At 39.6% G+C, this 19,021-nt stretch overlaps 1 protein-coding gene across 1 annotated transcript in view; it reads right to left on the bottom strand.

Moving 5' to 3' along the window:
- Window positions 1-1,263: 1,263 nt before the first annotated feature.
- Window positions 1,264-19,021, bottom strand: part of Parg (poly(ADP-ribose) glycohydrolase) — a 123,554-nt gene continuing 105,796 nt past the window's right edge. Inside the window, exons 17-19 of the mRNA XM_008834110.3 lie at window positions 14,498-14,603; window positions 3,389-3,517; window positions 1,264-2,118 (exon numbers count right to left, since the gene is read on the bottom strand). Coding sequence (XP_008832332.1) covers window positions 1,964-2,118; window positions 3,389-3,517; window positions 14,498-14,603 — 390 coding nt within the window. The 3' untranslated portion in view covers window positions 1,264-1,963. The remainder of the gene's footprint in view (window positions 2,119-3,388; window positions 3,518-14,497; window positions 14,604-19,021) is intronic.

The following is a 19,021-nucleotide window of genomic DNA, read 5'->3' as shown; positions in this document are numbered from 1 at the left end:
CTTAAGATTGCTAAACTTGGTAAATTAAAGAAGGAGTAAACAATATGAAATGAAATAAACTCGACATGAAAGACAATAAAAAGGCACTGTTAAAAAGAACAAATGAATGCTAATTAGACCCCTTCCTTTATGCAGAGGCCCTTTAAGGCCAAAGTAATAGTGTTTTCTGTACTTTCTCTCCTGCCCCCCTCTTCAGTCTGCTTAGCCTGATCAACCTGTGCCAGCGCCAGGATACACCATCCATACAAAGAACTCATCGGGCTTCACTCTTCGCAACTCCACAAGAGGCAGTTAGGAAACAGCCACATCACCAACTGCACAGCACCAAGGGCTGGGTCTACACTTTTCATGCTCTGGAATATTGGGCTAGGTGGACTTATAGCCTGTATCCACGGTTTCTGTTAATGAACACTTTATAGAATTGTTTTCTTTATCAGTTGACTGGCTGAGAGGGAAAGATGTAGGGATGGAAAAAGGAGGAAATGAAATGTATCGAATCCTTCCACAAAGCATATCAGTGGAGATGAAGCCAGACTCCTCTAAGTTAGTTGCAGTAAAGAGCTTCATCGATGACAGCTGGTGGCCGCCAGGTTCCAAAGCCTATTTATCCTTCCAACCTCTACAAATGTACAGTTAAGACACTGGTCCCAGCCCTGCTGTTTTCCTGCCAGTAACGACCAGGATGTCAGACCACTCACCAAAGCTCCTTATTAATAGGATTTGACTTTTATTGGCTTTTCCTGACAGCTAGACTGCAAAGCAGAACTTCAACAGTGGTTTAAGGCTACTTTGGAAATTTGAGTGTTTTTGTAGTTGAATTCTATTTGGTTAACACAAGACTAGGGCTTTGGTTTCTAGATTAACCTCACAAAGACATCAGTTACTATTTACCTGGTTGACAAAAAAAAAAAAAAAAAAAAAAAAGTGAGTAACAGATTTTAAGCAGCACTCTGACAAAGCCTAACCCTGATTACTTCTCCTGCCCTCAGCTTTTGGGTTTTATGTGCTCTATAGAGCAGGTACAATGAAAGTGCACATTTTTTTGTGTGTGTGTGTGTGTGTGTGTGTGTGTGTGTGTGTGTGTAATTTATTAACTCTAACTTTTAATGCCAGCAAAGCTTCAATAGGTACAAATAAGCATGGAGTGTTAGGTCCCCAAACTTCGGCTATATGAATATGCATGCCTTAAGCAACACAACAAACATTGATCCTAAAAAAAAAAAAAAACTCAAGAAACAAACACAGCCCCTCAAGTCTCTTTTCTTTATACCATATGAGAAAAAACTCTTTTATTCTACATTTTCTTTCATCTTGGTCAGTTTCCAAAACAAAGTCAATAAAAATGGGGGTGGGGGTGGGGGTGGGGAGACAGGCAAATCCTTGCTTATTGAGACAATGTTTCAAAGGAATACTGGAAATTAGTCTGTCTTAAATAGAAAATGGTTTTGACCTACATTGTGCAACATATACGGAAAAACTCCAACTCAATTTTGAAAATTCAAAAATTCAAACAATGCAAGCCTAACAAGGGCTGGAAGTGAAAGGCTCGGGCAGAAGTTTGTAGCAGACTCCATTAGAGATTCCCAGGGTTACTTCTTCCAGGCTCAATGGCATGTGCTGGCTACCAAAGCAATTTGTATAACATATTGGAGAAAGAGACCTAACAGCTGAGCACAACCTTTCACAGGGTTTTACAAGTCTGATTGGCAGAATAAAGAAAAATCAAAGAATGTAGACTGAAATAGAAGAAAAATGAAAGAAAACACATCTAAGTCCATGTAAATCAGGATGGAAGGAGCTCAGATGTACAGCACAATTGCATCTGTAGAGAAGAATCACATCCTTGATTACAAATACAGATTCTATACATTTTATATATCAGCTTAGGTCAGTTCACAGGTTACACCTGGCAGTTCAAATGGACGTCTCTGAGAGGCAAGAGGAGGTTCTATTTGCCTGGCTCTCAGCTCCCTGTCCTTTGTCCTGGCTGCTCCATGGGCTCTGTACTAGACTCAAGAGCATGGTATATGAACGGGTAAAGCTTGATGTCAGGTCCAGGGGTCGAACAGTTTCTGCACTCTTCATTGTAGTATCGTAGCAATAACTTATACACTTTACCTGGGAAGTCAAAGGCCAGAACAATTTGCACATTAAGCTATGTAGATGGAAAAAACTTCAAATAATACTGCAATTATCTTAATATAAATAGTATAAACTCAGATTGGGTGTTTGAAAATAAAGCATGAATTTCTTATGTCTACAAGGCTTTCTTGACAAACTATAATATTTTTAAAAGACTTTAAAGAAATTTAGGTCATGATTACAACAGGCTACGCATGGTGTACTGTCTTGTGAATTCACTGCAACCCCAGTTACACATTCAGTTCCCAAGGGTGCAACATGCTCAGCAAGCACACTGCACACCTCATAAATACGACAGCCAGGATTTGAGGGCTGACATGTGTGAGTTTACCTCCGTGTCTTCCTTCTTTTTTTCTCCGCTCTCTTGTATGCCAGGCATTAGAAGCTATTGCCTCTCATATGTGTTCTAAACATGCACTTGATCCCCCAGACCCTCTTTAACTTTCTGTATACACAAAAGTAAAAAATGAACAGTAATTATTCCAGCTTCTTGACCTTACCCTACTTTTTTTTTTTTTTTTGGCTAGTTCAGATGGATCCTCTTAGTTACCTTGGGCCATAAGGCAAGACCAGACTGGCCTCAAACTCAGAGATCGACTCTGCTTCTGCCTCTTGAGAGCTGGGATTCAAGGTGTGTGCCATCACATCCAGTCTTACTTGTACTATTTTTCTTTTTAAGTATTTTATTATTTTTATTTTATGTGTATGAGCATATTGCCTGTATATATGTGAGTGCAACCGTGTCATGAAGTGCCGCAGCGGTCAGAAGAGGACTTTGGATTTCCCTGGAACTGGAGTTAAGGACTGTTTGTAGCTGCAATGTAAGTGCTGGGAATTGAGCCAGGGTCCTCTGCAAGAGCAGTCAGTGCTCTTAACGGCTGAGCCACCTCTCTAGCCCCTTACTTGTACTATTTTAAAGACAGGTCTCACTATTACTATTATTCCAGACTGGCCTGTAAATGATTACCCAAGCAGCTGGGATTACAGGTATATACCACCATTCCTAATCAGCCTCTCTCTAAGCTGACAAACTTAGTCAACATCATGCTTCAAATTCTGCCAGGAAAAAACAAAACAAAACAACAAATACAGATCCTGCCTAAGGGCACTGTTGTCCCCTGCCCCCCTCCCCCCGCCCCGACATTCCTTCCTCTTTACCATGATCCATCCAGATTTACACAAGTGTTCTTCCTGGATGGTATACAATCCATCTAGATACCAAATGTCAAGACTATCTCCTACTTACCAACATTCAGTTTCCTCTCAGTAAGGAAAGTATGCATGCTGTAAATGTCTCTCATCAATTCTGAGTCCCCAAAGGTGAAATAAACAACATCTCGTTCAGCTGCAGCAGCTGCCAGGATCTGTATTAAGGCTACAGCAAAGAGAACAGGTGCGGTTAGTTACATTATGACACTTCCCATCAAGATACCTTTAGCTCTTTCAACCAGCTGAATGGAAGCTGGGATGGCACAACTTCGCTGAATTAAAGATTTATAAACTTAGTTCATGTTATCAGATGTGGTGACTACAAGGAGGCCTAACTCTTCACGTATGCTTTGAGAATATCACTAAACTACAGAATTCTCACACAGCTCTCTGGACCACAAAGAAAGGAAAGGTCACTTGAAGCAGTAAACCAAAGCTAAAGGTTGTATTTATAGTCATTTCTACTCATTGTGAACTACTGATTTAATAATATGTCTCATTGTACATTCACTACTCTTTTGTATCACAAGTGCATCTGAAAGGTTCCTACATTTTCATGAAATCAAACAAGCATCCCCAAAAAGAGTTGCTGAGCACACTGCATCCCTCCACCACTCACACCAATTCTGTCCCTGTCATGTGGAGTCAGTGTTACTAACGAGGCTGGGTGAATAACTCTCTGGTGTGCTGGGACAGGAAAACAACGGAAAGCCACTATCTCCAGTCAAAGCTACTAATCTCTGAAGCTGACATGTTTCTAAAAATTAAGTTTCCTTACAATTCTGATATCAATAGGCAGAATTTATTTTGAGTATTAGTAACAGAACTGAACTTAGGTACAACAAATGCCCTTATACCAGTTATATATCTTTTACTTTGTAAAAGAGAAGGTGAAAATAAAACATTGTGGAGGGTATCTTTTCATGGCTATGATTTTTCAGAGTATGCTAGCATTTTAAATATCCAAACAAAATTAACACCATTGAGTGAGAGAGTGGGGAGGAACCTACAATCGCAACTCCAATCATTAATGGGTGCTACTTCCAGGGAAAATCCCGTTCTGCAGTGTCTTATCATAGATGGCTTATGGGGTAACATAAAGGGGGAGAAAGACTTTCAGTAATTATACAGTGGAAATACTGGAAAATGCCTTTACTGGGTGATCAAAATGAAGATTGCTAATGGGGTCTGACACCACCAGGTGCCTCCAGACAGCACCATTGCTGAATGTTCTGACTGAGAAGCTTATACAGCCTCAGTGCCATTATGAGGTAGCAGACAGATCAGAGAATACTGTACTCTTCAAACATGTCATGTCATAAAAGTCAAAGGCTGTTGGAAATACTTCAGATTCAAAGAGGTTAAAAGACATGATAACTAGCCAGGTGTGGTGGCGCATGCCTTTAATCCCAGAACTTGGGAGGCAGAGGCAGGTGGATCTTTGTGAGTTCAAGGCCAGCCTGCTCTACTTAGTGAGTTCCAAGACAGCTGGAGCTACAGGGAGACCCTGTCTCAAAAAGACAAACAAACAAACAAACAAAAGACATGATAACTAAGTGTCCCTGAGCTGGAAGGAGAAAGGCTAGATAGGCCTCTATTACACCATCTGACATAGTGAGGATACAGAGGAAGGAGTAGATAAATACAGCAATGTATTTATATAAGAAAACATTTTTCTTAGGAAATACTGATATATTTAAGAAAGAGAGCACAATGGATGTTAACTTATGCTTAAATGGTCCAGTATAAAAGTACTTGCTGTCAAGCCTGATAGCCTTAGTTCCATCCCCAGAACCCACATGGGAGGAGACCCTGACTCCCACAAGTTGTCCTCTGATCTCTCTCTCCTCTCTCTCTCTCTCTCTCACACACACACACACGATGTAATAAAAATCCTAAATGCATGTGTATGAACATACACGTAAACAAAAAGGGATGCATGTTATTACCTTTGTTTCTTTTTGAAATAAGGTCTTGGTGTGTACTCTAGACTGGCTTTGAACTCAAAATTCTCCTGTCTCAGCATCTTGAATACTGGGATTAGAAGACTGCACCACCACCATGCCTGGCTATTACTATTTTTGATAGATTTTAAATTGTTTTTAGGTAACTTAAAGATTATATAGGACTGAAAAAAATCTAAGTTTAAACTAGCAAAATTTGGTAAGAGTTGAATTTTCCATATTTGGTAAAGAATCTATACTAATGCATATGGGATACTAAAATACCAACAAAGTTATGTCCTACTTTCCAAGTTAATATTTATTGAGTATTTACAACCCGGGAGGTACGATGGCTAGGTCTCATTAATCTCAGAATGTTGAAAGCAATTAATTTCAAAACGAAGGTAAGTTTTAATTAAAATTGCTCAACCAACTTATGCATACATTAAAGCTTCAGAGCACCCAATTTTAAAAGGTTCCTAATTAACCTTAAACTACATATACAAATGGAAACTAATGAATTGTCATCGTCTATGAAAACGTATCATGCCTTACCTTTCAGAGAGAATGAAAAGCTGGCTTTAAGTATTTCCTAGAAGAAATAAACTCAAAGCAAATGTCCTTCTGGATCTATTTCTTACTAGAGAAGGTAATTTGTCATTGATGAAAACGAAGCATTAAATTAGAATATTTAAAATTTATTACCATATACAGTTTATTTTTAAAAATGTTCCACAGGTCATTGTGCCTTGTCAACAGGCACTTGCAGTTAAGATTGACAGAAATACCAAGAAGAGGCTGCATCCCGATGTGAGACAGGATGAGAAGTAAAACAGCACCCTGCCCACAGTGCTGAGATTAAAGTAGGGCTTCGCATGTGCTAGTGAAGCACTCTCTAAATTATACTCCCATGCCCACACTTGGACGCTCTTGATTTCACACTGCTTTTGTTCCAGTCACCCTATTGGACAGGATGTGTTGGACCAGCCAGGACATGAAGATGGAGAGCCACATCAGCCCACCCCCTTGCTAGCTGTATTCAGCCACTTGCTCTGCTCCCCTGCCTCATTTTCTCACTATACAATGGAGATGAACTGAATGATCCTTAAAAACTCTGAGTTGGGGTTCCCTATTTACTGCTGTAATTTTGAGTTCATCAGATGTTAGACTATAAACACACAAATGGAATTTCCAGGAAGATAAATTATCTTGACCCTAAAGACGTCATTAAGTTATTGTCAAGTACTGTTAGTAGCACTGTCTATATATAGCCCTCACTGTCTATGACATCCTTAAGACCTTTGCAAATCTATAGAATTAAGCCTCATAATTTAAATTAACTCGCTTGCATCAAAAGTTTGGTAAAATAAATTTAATGGAGTGTGTGGACTGATGCCAAGTATGATATAAAAGCATAAAATTCCAACTCAAGCACAAATAGGTGCCAAAATAATCACTTAAATTAACCTTCGGGGAGCTTGTTTTTAATTTTCTTTTTGGCATCACTGTGAGGAAAACACAAATAAATATGAATAACCTGAAAAACAATTTACAGTGTCCTGTTGAAACAAATGAGTAAGATGAGGACTGCTTGTCCCCAGGTGAGCTTGAGGCCACTAGCAAGCAACAGCGGTAGACCAGGTATAATACCCATGGCAGGACTCTGCCTTAGGAGCTTTTCTAAGTACTGACCATGCCATTTAGCATAAGCTCATTTAATTCTTACAGACGCTGAGTGAGGCAATTAGTGCTACTGCCATTTTGAAAAAGGCTAAGTAATTTGTCTAGGACACCTAGTCAGAATGTGGGGGAGCTGAGCTCTGAACCCTGCATTCATTCCTGCCAAGAGAAATCATTTTGCACAAGGTCAAGCAGATTTTTACCCTGTGCCAGCTAGAAAGATTTCCTTAAATTGTTCATTTGCATTATTTAAATGCATTCTGGCAAAAAGGCTCAAACAGGTTAGACGTGAAAGCACTGCCCTGGGTCCTGGTGAACTCGGTTTTCTGTGAGCTCACATACCCTTGCCTGCCCTCACGTTTCCAGCTCTGCTTACCAGCCTGAAGGCACTTAGATGTTTACAGCAAAAAGCACTTCTAGGACAGCTCTTACTCTGTTGACTCCAGCTCCTGGCTACTGTTCTTAGGCTTGACTTGCTCCCCCTCCTACTACAAATATCACTACTTTTGGTCTATTCATCTGCTTTATATGTAGTGTCTCTTCAAACCCACCACACTATCTGGAATATTGTATTAGTTCCTTCTCTTTTTTTTTTTTTTTTTTTTTTTTTTTGGTCTTTTGAGATAGGGTTTTCCTGTAGCCCCAGCTGGCCTTGAACTCACTATGTAGACTAGGCTGGTCTTGAACTCATAGAGATCCAAGTACCTCTGCCTTCTGAGTGCTGGGATTAAAAGCATGTGCCTCTGCACCTGGCTATTTATTACTGTGATAAAGTATCTGACAAAAGCAGCTTAAGGAAAGGTTTATTTGGCTCACAGTTTTTATTTTATTTTTTAATATTTTATTTATTTATTTTTATTTTATGCGTATGAGGATATTGCCTGCATATATGTAAGTGCACCCGTGTTGTGCAATGCCCACGGAGGTCAGAAGGTGTCGGATTCCCTTGGAACTGGAGTTACAGACAGTTGTTAGCTGCTATGTGGGTGCTGGGAATCGAACCCGGGTCCTCAGTAAGAGCAGTCAGTGCTTGTTTTGTTGAGCCATCTCTCCAGCCCCTGGCTCACAGTTTTTAAAAAAATATTTTATTATTTTATTTTATGTGCATGAGTGTATTGCCTACATGTATGTAAGTGCACCCATGTCATGTAATCCCTGTGGAGGTCAGCAGAGGGTGTCAGATTCCCCTGGAACTGGAGTTATGGATGATTTTTAGCTGCTATGTGGGTGCTGGGAATTGTACCTGGGTCCTCTACAAGAGCAGCCAGTGCTCCTAACTGCTGAGCCATCTCTCCAGCCCCTTGGCTCATAGTTTAAGTGTATAGTCCATCATGGCCCTGTGCAGTTTCTTTATCCCTGAGCTCTCCCTAAAAAGTGATTCATAAATAAGACATGCTCCAGGCATTTTTGTTTTTTTTCTAGCAGCCTCTGGATGCCTTTCATTAATTCAGGACTCTGCACATTATTTTCTCATTGTGTGTCTGTGCCTGGCTAGTTCCTTCCACCCCTTTAAGTCTGCACTTCAGCATTAACCAATAGCAGAAGAGCACCTTCTCCTGCACAGACATGGCATGTTAATGTTCTTTCACGGCTGGGCAATGTAGATCAGTGATTGGGTGAAGAAAGGAGAAGGGAGGGAAGAAAAAGGGAAAGATTGATTCTTTCAGTTGATACTCTAATGTAGGTTAGTTAGAGGTGGATTAATGCCTAATGTGGCTGAGGAAGGCCTCGTGGAGCTGGCCTCAGGAATGATTAGATCCTGGGATCAGCTTCTCCCTCTGCAGTCTGTGTGTGGTCAAAAAGACAAAAAAAAAAAAAAAAAAAAAAAAAAAAAAAAAAAAAGAAAAAAGAAAAAAAAAGAATCATTGTGAGCACAAATTATCTGTAGTTATATAGACTCTCCTCTCTTAAGAGAGTTCTGATTCAAAAGCATTTTTCCATGCCTTCCAGAGCATTCGAAAAATGGGGCGCAGGCAGAGAGACAGAAAGTCTCATTGGTGGCAGAAGTGTGCAGGTCACTCACTGGCTGTTCCTGGGGTCAGGCACAAAGCCCTTTCGGCTCTCTTACTTCTAAGGCCATTGGCTGCCTAGGACAGAAAGTTGTAATAAATAGCTATGGGTGGATAAACAGGTGAAAATATTCTCTTTATGTTTTCTCACAATAACTCAGGTGTGGTGGCACATGCCTATCACCAGCACTTGGGCCAGGAAGATCATGGCCTCTCTGAGTTACAAAGGGAAGGAAACCCTGCCTCAAAATACAGAAAAACCAACCAACCAACCAACCAACCAACCAACCAACCAACCAACCAACCAACCAACCAACCAGCCAACCAGTCAGCCAGCCAGCCAGCCAGCCATCCATCCAAACAAACACACTGATACACTAACATACAACTAGAAAAGTTAACATTAAATTGTTGCAAGCAGTGAAATATATATACAATTAGTCAATGCACATAAAAAACTTAACTTTATTGCTAATAAAATAGTTTAAGGACTTGTACATACCTATTTCTCCCTCCATTAAATGTTTATTTATTATTTTTATTTTATGTGTATGCGTATATTGCCTGCATGTAGGTAAGTGCACCCGTGTCACGCAATGCTTGCGGAGGTCAGAAGGGGCTGTCGAATCCCCTGGAACTGGAGCTATGTGGAGAGTTGTTAGCTGCCGTGTGGGTGCTGGGATTCGAACCAGTGTTCTTAACCACTGAGCCATCTCTCCAGCCCCATGAAATGTTTTGCTAAGATTTTTTGTTACAAAACAATACATATAAGAGAAAAATACATATTAAAAAGAAAACAAGTTACATCTGTATCACTCACTTAGAGACAACCATGACTAATCTTTGTGCATAAACAGGCAAACATAAAGAGCCTCATATTTATATGTATGCTATTTTATATTCATAACTTAATTTTTATTTGTTTGTTTGAGACAGGATCTCCCCTGTGGCCTCAGCTGGCCTAGACCTCAAAGCAATTTGATCCATCAGCCTCTACTTCCCAAGTGCTGGGTTTAAAGGTGCACACCATCACCCTGGTCTTTGTGATTTCATTTTAAAAATCGTTTACATGGCATATGTTTGTGCGTTTTTCCTCTAAGTGGAAATAATCCAAGCACCTCTTTCCATGTCAGTAGATACATCTATAATGGTTTTTAGTAGCTGTGCAATATTTTATTTCATAGATGCCCCAAATCTTTTTCTTTGTAAAAATCAACACTTAAGTTGGTTGTACACCAGAAGTGGATGGAAAAGCCCTATTTCTTAAGACATTGCATGATGTGAGAGGGACAAGGAGAAATCAAGCTCGGACTAAGCTAAAAACTCCCTGCTACTGGATGGGTAGATTTCATGGTGTCAAAAGACAACACACAGATGACTGGGGAGAATAGTTCCCTATAATTCTCCTCAATGACAGACCCCACATTTTGCACTACCAACATACCAAACAAGACGTTCCTGCTGGTGCAATAGTGCAGTGTCTAGTGTATGTACATCCAGCAAATTTTTTGACTGGATATAATGCCTGCTTCTAGGGGGTGGAACACACATTTGGTACTGTAGACCCGGCCAATCCCCTGTAGCAGGAGAGAATACAAGCCCCAGTGGGAAGTTACTGCAATTGCTTTGTTAGATGGAAATGATGCACCTGCTAAAGTTCCGAATAAGCATTTGTATTTACCTCCATAGGTTAAGTTATTATAGCAGTCACTGTTTAGATGTTCTTGCTTCTTGTGTTTTTTTTATAATAGATGGAATCCCACTGAAAGTGGCCAATGACTGTTGGAAGACAGATGATGCAGAGACCCAAAAGTTTGTGTTCTGTGCGTGCGCTTTGCCACAACGGGAGGAAGATCATCCCACACCTACCACCCCCTCCAAGGCTCAGGGATTTTTGCAGAAGAGGTTGGTGGAAAGAATGTTAAGAGCCGAAGGAAGGGGTGGACTGTTAACTGGAAATGTCTTCTGACCACTATGCTGGCAAGCTCTAGTCACACCTCCTTCCCATGCTCATCAAGGAGTCAGTGGGGGAGTCAGTTACCCCTCCTACTCAATCAGTCAACCTTAGCTGCATGTGGGGGAAGGGGCAAAGGATATATAAGCCAAGACCACCAAGAGGCACCTCCCTCACCATTTTGTGTGGCTGTCAGGAGGTCACAGGATCTGTATTTGAGTGTTTAGTGTGCACTTTACAATGCGGCCATAAATGTGGGGTGTCTACTCCTTTATAAATAAACTCCTACCCTATGCTCTGGTAGATTAAAAAAAATAATCAACATTTAAGATGTGGATATAGCTCAGTGGTAGAGCACCTGCCTAGCATACACAGGTCTTAGGTTTAATCCCTAGCACGGTAAGAAAACCAAACCAAACCAAACCAAACCAAACCAAACCAAACCAAGCCAAGCCAAGCCAAACCAAAATGTAAGTAACCAATCTTCAACTGAGGGACTCAGTGACCACTTCTAATAGTCTAATGTTTATTCAAGTAAATGAAGGGGAGGGGGCAGTTAAAGAGTAATTCCCAAGTTTAAATCTCAGTAACTGAGAAAATGAATCACATGATAAAAATCTTTGAACACTACACCTGATATACCAGATAATCTCCAGAACCACCAAAGCTGTAGTCTGAGAAAGGATGTTTCAGTCACAAAGAAATGGAAAGAAATGAACACATTTATAAAGCTTTCCAAATTGCCCAGCACAAATGACCATGGTTTATGGCAGACCAAGTTTCTGGATTGATGACATGAATCTAGTCATTCATTTTACTTAAGAGAAAGACAGGAAAAAAAGTGTCTGTCATAAGATCAATAAGCCCAGAGTGAAAAACAGGCTTTCTCAAAAAAATTCAGGATAAAGAATTTAACAAACTAAAACTCAAAATCCTTTCTTTCATGGACTTTCAAACACTGAAAAAAAGCACCAATCTTCACAGCAAGTGCCAGACCAGCTGGGGCTACAGGGAAATTCTGTCTCAAAAAGACCAGGGTAGAGGGTGGGGGTCATCAAGCAATCTTTCTTTGGAACTTGAAGGAAACATGGGTGAAGACTTTAAAACGAGGAGACAAGGAAGGTTATGCTAAGCATACCACAAAAATGTGAACACAGAAATTAATACAGGGTGCTGGAGAGATGGCTCAGCGGTTAAGAGCACTGACCGCTCTTGCAGAGGACCCAGGTTCGGTTCCCAGCACCCACATAGCAGCCTTAACTCCAGTTCCAGGGGACTCCAAAGCCCTCTTCTGACCTCCACAGCACTGCACAACACGGGTACAACTCACATGTAGGCAGTACACTCATACACATAAAAAATACAAAATAATAAATAAAATATTTAAAAAAAGAAATTAATTCAGTTTGACATTTGCCCAAACACTGAAATAAAAGAAAAAAACTGCCTGTAACATAGGCAACTGAACAATTAACATTTTTTTAAGTATAAAGAATTATTACTGACCAGAGAAAGGACACTTGGGTAGAAGGAATGAAAAAATAATTCACAAAACAAATAAAAATGTCTAATAAACATATAAAAGCTGCCAAATAGGAGAAAAACTGAAAAGACTGATCAATCTCCTCTCTGCTATGCTGATCCTACAAGGGAGACACCTAAGTTGATGCAGTCCTTTGGGAGACAATTTGTAATAATCAAAATGTAAAGGACACATGTTCTTGGAGTCATTAAGTTGATTCTTAGGAATTTATCCAAAGAAGATAATTATATACAGCTTACATTTAATTATATACTGTAGTACTTAAAAAGCAAGAAAGAAAACAACAAAACCAAAAAACCCAACAAATCAATTATCCTAAAGTAGAGAATTTGTGAATTATGATGTGTATGTACGTACATAGAACAAAATACTACACAGCCATTAAAAATGCTGGCAGTATATCTATATTTACTGGCATTGAGAACTGTCAGAGTACAAGGTTTTTTGAGAAGAGGTTATAAACTGGAATTAATTGTGTGAACTCATTCATGCCAAATAGTCACACAGATTTTTTTTTTCCCCACAGTCCAAATGGATGGTCACCAAAATGTTAACATTGAATTCTGGTGACTTTTTATAATTGGTGCTTTTCTGGGTTTTCAGAAGAAATAGCAAATGTGTCACTTTTATAGAGATAGATGATAGATAGATAGACAGACAGATGATAGACAGATGACAGATAGACAGATGACAGATAGATAGATGATAGATAGATAGACAGATGATAGAGATAGATGATAGATAGATAGACAGACAGACAGACAGACAGACAGACAGACAGACAGACAGATAGATAGATAGATAGATAGACTGATAGATAGATAGATAGATGATATGTAGATATAGATATCTAGAGACAAGGTCTCACGTGTAACCCTGGCTGGCCTGGAATTCGGCCTCAGCATCCCGAATCCTAGGATTAAAAACATGGACCGCCAGGCCAGCTAGTAACAAGCTTCTTACTGTGGTGGTGATGGTTATATTGTGACAGACCTGTTTTATTCCTAGTAACACAGATTTTTATCTATGTCTAATTTAGCTATCAAGACCAGTTACTTGTTTATGCTTGCTGTTACTGGTTTTGGTCAACTCTCATAAACCAAAGAACCTGCCTGGTCTTAGTACTGGGTTCCTGGAGGGAGTACCAAATTCCAGATACCTGGAATTGCTGTAGTGCTGGTCCTATGTTATATGAGGTGATTCAGAGAGCCCAACTTCTAGGGAGATCAAGTGCAGTCACATGGCCAATAATTTAATCAACAAGCCTATGATTATTACTGAAGTCAGACTAGCTGGGATGGGATGGAACAGTAATCATACTTAACTATTAATAGTACTACTTTCTATAATTGATGCTTTCAGTAAATGCTATAATGGTAAAGGGACACTGTGATTTTTCCACCACAAACAATAAACAATAAACCACAAGAATCGCCTCTCCTTTTGTATCCATATGCCGCCTCCTCTGTCACTCAAACAGCTCTCCCAGGCCACACTCCCACCACCCTGTGTTACCAGAGTATTTGCCACTGTGTGCTGCATTTACGCCTTTCATACTGCCAACCCAGGAACCATATCTTACTTACTTTTGCATTGTCAATGCCAAAAATGTGGCAGATGACCCATCTGTTTAGTGAGTGAATGAAAGAGTTCAGTGAAATAGTATTCACTGAATAACCCATAAAAACCATTCCAGTGAAGCGAAGTGCTGGACTGGGCCCCTTGGTTTGAAACATCACTCATTTTGCAGTTTTCCTTCCCCCTGACCTTTCTATATTCAGCTAAATATGGTCTGATTTGGTTGAGAAAAGAGATAGCAACCTCTGCATGGAATCAGTAAATGAACTAAGGATTCCTTCAAACATAGCAAGGAAAAGAAAGAAAGTATCAAACATTCATTTTCATTCTTGGACTTTTTTAGTCCCTGATGGCAAAACATTAGAAACTGGTCTTGAAAGACTTACTTTTCCCTGGGGACAGCATGTTGACTCAGCTTTCTTTACAGCAATATACCTACCTTTTAATCTAGCATCACCTCCAAAGGCACCACAACCCCAGTTTCCTGTGGCCACTGCCGAAAGATTCTCAGAAGGAACTCCGGGACGGAGGAATCCACAGTAAGCCTGAAGGATAAAAGAGAAAGCACAGCTCGTGAGTGAGCAGACACCAACAGCACTGGTTGACTGTCAGCCTGGGATCAGCATCCACTGTCAAGCTTCTGTTTGCTCTCATTTTTCTCAGGGTCAATGCAGAGGGAGAAACAAAGAGAAAGAGAAAGACTCAAGATTATACATGGAAAAGGGTCAAAATGACAGATTCTAATATTTTTTTTGATGTTGGACAAATCAAATCCCTTAATCCAAGTCTTAGTTTCTCTATCTGACTGAAGCACACAGAAATGGGACTGCTAGACACACTTCAGGAGCTCAAGACAAGGCATGAGGAGTTAAAACTACATAAACACATCTGCTCAAACATTCTAAGGCTTCTCATCACTATTTTTCATTTTTATCAAGTTGAAGAGTTACTGTACTGCACTCTCCCTCTCTGAGATACTGGGATTAGATTAAGAATCACAGCTTTAAAAAGAGATTCTCTTTTTTTTTTTTTTTTTGGTCTTTTTGAGACAGGGTGTCCCTGTAGCCCCAGCTGTTCTGGAACTCACTATGTAGACCAGACTGGCCTTGAACTCACAGAGATCCGCCTGCCTCTGCCTCCCAAGTGCTGGGATTAAAGGCGTGTGCTACTACACCCAGCTAAAAAGAGATTCTTATATCTAGTAATGAAATAATTTTTTAAAAAATTAAAGACAGTCTTACTATGTGGTCCACACTGGCACTGAATCCCCATCATCCTGTCTCCGGCTCCTGAATGTAGAAGATAACATAATCTTTAGAAGCCCTCACAGTCTTACTATGTGGTCCACACTGGCACTGAATCCCCATCATCCTGTCTCCGGCTCCTGAATGCAGAAGATAACATAATCTTTAGAAGCCCTCACAGTCTTACTATGTGGTCCACATTGGCACTGAATCCCCATCATCCTGTCTCCGGTTCCTGAATGCAGAAGATAACATAATCTTTAGAAGCCCTCACAGTCTTACTATGTGGTCCACACTGGCACTGAATCCCCATCATCCTGTCTCCGGCTCCTGAATGCAGAAGGTAACATAATCTTTAGAAGCCCTCACAGTCTTACTCTAGTTTCACAGTTTTTAGCTAGGATATTTAGATGTTTGCCAGTTACTTGAGAAAAGTAAACCATATACTGAGGATACTTTCACTCATAGTATTACCTAATGAAAAACTCCTTTTGTACACGAGAAGACCACAATTTATGGTCTCTGAGTTTCTGATTTTAATTTCTTTGCTGTCAACATAGTCATTCTGCCTTTTAAGGATTCTTTGCTTTGTGAAACTATCAGAATATTTAAAAAATGTTTTAAAAGCTATTTATTCTCATTTTATGGATATAAGTGCATTGCCTGCATTGAATGTAAGTACACCTGTGTCATATAAATGCCCATGGGGGCAGGAAGAGGGTGTCATATCCTCTGGAGCTGGAGTTACAGACAATTGTTAGTTGTCATGTGGGTGCTGGGAACTGAACCCGGTTCCTCTGCAAAAGCAGCTAGTGCGCTTAACCACTGAGGCATCTCTACAGCCCTCTATCAGACTATTTTTTAAGAGGTGTAATGTAACAGCAAAGCAAATCTCCCCTAGGTTCTCTCAGGCATCAAACAAAGACTAAAATACAGTCTATATGTAATGATAAATAAAATTAAAAAAATGATCTATGACAAAAATTCCAAGAGCAAAGCTAAGGATAAAGAAAGATGTTTTTGTGAAACCCACACACAGAAATATAGTAAATTGCTCCTTGAAGTCTCCATAAAGGTATAAACATATATTTTATACAGTCTGGATAGATTAACAAAGCTAGTCCTTCTACCCCTCTTAGGCTGTAAATCCTGACAGATATTAATTATAAGTTACTGCCAAACCATTATTCAATACTGGTGTACAGAGCTTATATAAGGATTCACAAATTACCTGCATAATCAGATGCAAGGAGCTTCTAAAAATCTCTTTCAGGTCAACAATATCAGAGAGCTCCATTTGTTTTTTGGCAAGTTCTTGAAAGATAAAGAATCTGACGTTCATTATATGAAGAGGGAGAACAACCCTCTGTCAGAATAAACATAACTCTACCACTGTTTCCTGTCAATTTTTCTAACATACTTAAACAGACATGAGTTCATAGCTTGTCTTACGTTATTAGAATGATTTTAGTCTCTTCTTCACTACTTCAACCAACCTGGCAGGAGAGACAATACTCTAGGGACACGTACTTGTGTTTCTCCCTTTAGCTATTAGAATACTGAAACAACAGGCCCCCAAAATGAAAACTTCCACAGGAACCTGATGCTGAAGGAAGAAGGGAAAGGCTGAAGCCCTGGTTTCAGTCACAGGAGGAACCTGCTGCCCAGAAGGAGATTCACACAGTTCTGACGACCCATTGGATCACTTTGCAGAACAGACAAGAAACAAGACAAGATAGGTAGGACCACATTTTGACCAGGACTGCTTAATTATGTATCTCTTGCCCTCAATTTGAAACTGAACCTCATGTTAGGACCCTGACATTAGGCTGGGGGGGGGTGGGTATCAGTGGACCTCTTTCTGTTCCTGGTCATACATAATATGGTCACATTATTAAATAAATCTCCCTTTTCTACTCTTCTCTATTACTTGTGTCTTTAATTAGAGTATTGGAAATGGGTGGTCAAGCCTAGCTTGTTTGGACTGCCAGAGCTCAGACTTTGACCTTAAAACTCTAAAATTGCCTCTAAATAACTGGGGGCAAGTCATTTCAATGAGCAAAAACAGCTTAGTTTAGTGATGCCAGGGCTTAAAAATGCAAATTTTGAAATATTTAAATCACTAGAAGTAAAATCTAGCATAAATTTTTATCTAAAATGATCTTGAAAAAATAATCATAACAAAAACTCTGAAACTGAAATTAAAATGCATTTAGCAATTCCATTAAAAAATCAGATAAAACTCTGAAAACTTAATTAGATAAAAATCAGGACTTATAACTGCACAATAGATGCAAAGGATTGGTTAAAATGACTAAATGTAAAATTCTTTTATTCTTCTAGAGCCAAGTATTTTTAAGTTCAGAAATAAGAGAAGTACAGTTATCACTCAGTTTCCTTTAGGGGATGGTTTCAGGACAGCATTATGGATACCCAAATCCACAAATTAAAATCGCCCACATGACATTATAACTATTAAACAAACCCTCCTGTATATTTACAGGAGAAGGAAATTAAAGGAGTAGTAATTGGAAAAGAAGAGGCCAAACCATCACTTTTTTTTTGGTCTTTTTGAGACAGGGTTTCCCTGTAGCCCCAGCTGTGCTGGAATGCATTATGTAGACCAGGCTGGCCTTGAACTCAGAGATCTGCCTGCCTCTGCCTCCCGAGTGCTGGGATTAAAGGCATGCACCACCACGCCCGGCTAAACTATCACTTTTTGCAGATGATATATTATACCTAGGAGATCCCAAAAGTTCCACCAGAAAACTCCTAGAGCTGATCATCATTTTCAGTATACTGGCAGGTTATAAAATCAATCTAAAAAAATCAGTAGCCTTTCTATATATCAATAACAAGCAGTTGGAGAAAGAATACAGGAAAATTTTTTCAATTGCTACAAAAAAATTAAAGTATCTTGGAATAAATCTGACCAAAGACACCAAAGATCTCTACAATGAAAATTTTAAATCATTAAGAGATTGTGGAAGACACCAGGAGATGGAAGGACCTCCCATGTTCATAGATTGGAAGAATTAATATTGTTAAAAATGACCATCCTACCAAAAGCAATAGATAGATTCAATGCAATCCCAATCAAAATCTCCGTGACACACGTCACAGAATTAGAAAAATGCATCCTTAAATTCATATGGATGTACAAAGACCCCGGATAGCCAAAGCAACCCTGAGCACAAAGAGCAACGCTAGGGAATTACTATACCAGCTATCAAAGTATATTACAGAACTATAGTCACAAAAACCATGGTACTGGCACAAAAATAGACACATAGATCAATGGAGCATCGTTGACTATCCAAACTCGAGTACAAAATGCATCCTTAAATTCATATGGATGTACAAAGACCCCGGATAGCCAAAGCAACCCTGAGCACAAAGAGCAACGCTAGGGAATTACTATACCAGCTATCAAAGTATATTACAGAACTATAGTCACAAAAACCATGGTACTGGCACAAAAATAGACACATAGATCAATGGAGCATCGTTGACTATCCAAACTCGAGTACAAGCAATATCAGCTACCTGATATTTGACAAAGGTGCCAAGAACACATAATGGAGGAAGGACAGCATCTTCAACAAATGGTGCTGGCAAAACTGGATCTCCACCTGTAGAAGAATGAAACTAGATCCTTATCTTTCACCTTGCACAAAAGTCAACTCCAAATGGATCAAAGACCTCAATGTGAAACTGGA

This window comes from Nannospalax galili, unplaced genomic scaffold (assembly GCF_000622305.1).
Source record: "Nannospalax galili isolate Female #2095 unplaced genomic scaffold, S.galili_v1.0 scaffold996, whole genome shotgun sequence".
Classification (NCBI taxonomy): Eukaryota; Metazoa; Chordata; class Mammalia; order Rodentia; family Spalacidae; genus Nannospalax; species Nannospalax galili.
The sequence above is the reverse complement of the archived record's forward strand: the minus strand, read 5'-3'. Positions and strand labels throughout refer to the sequence as shown.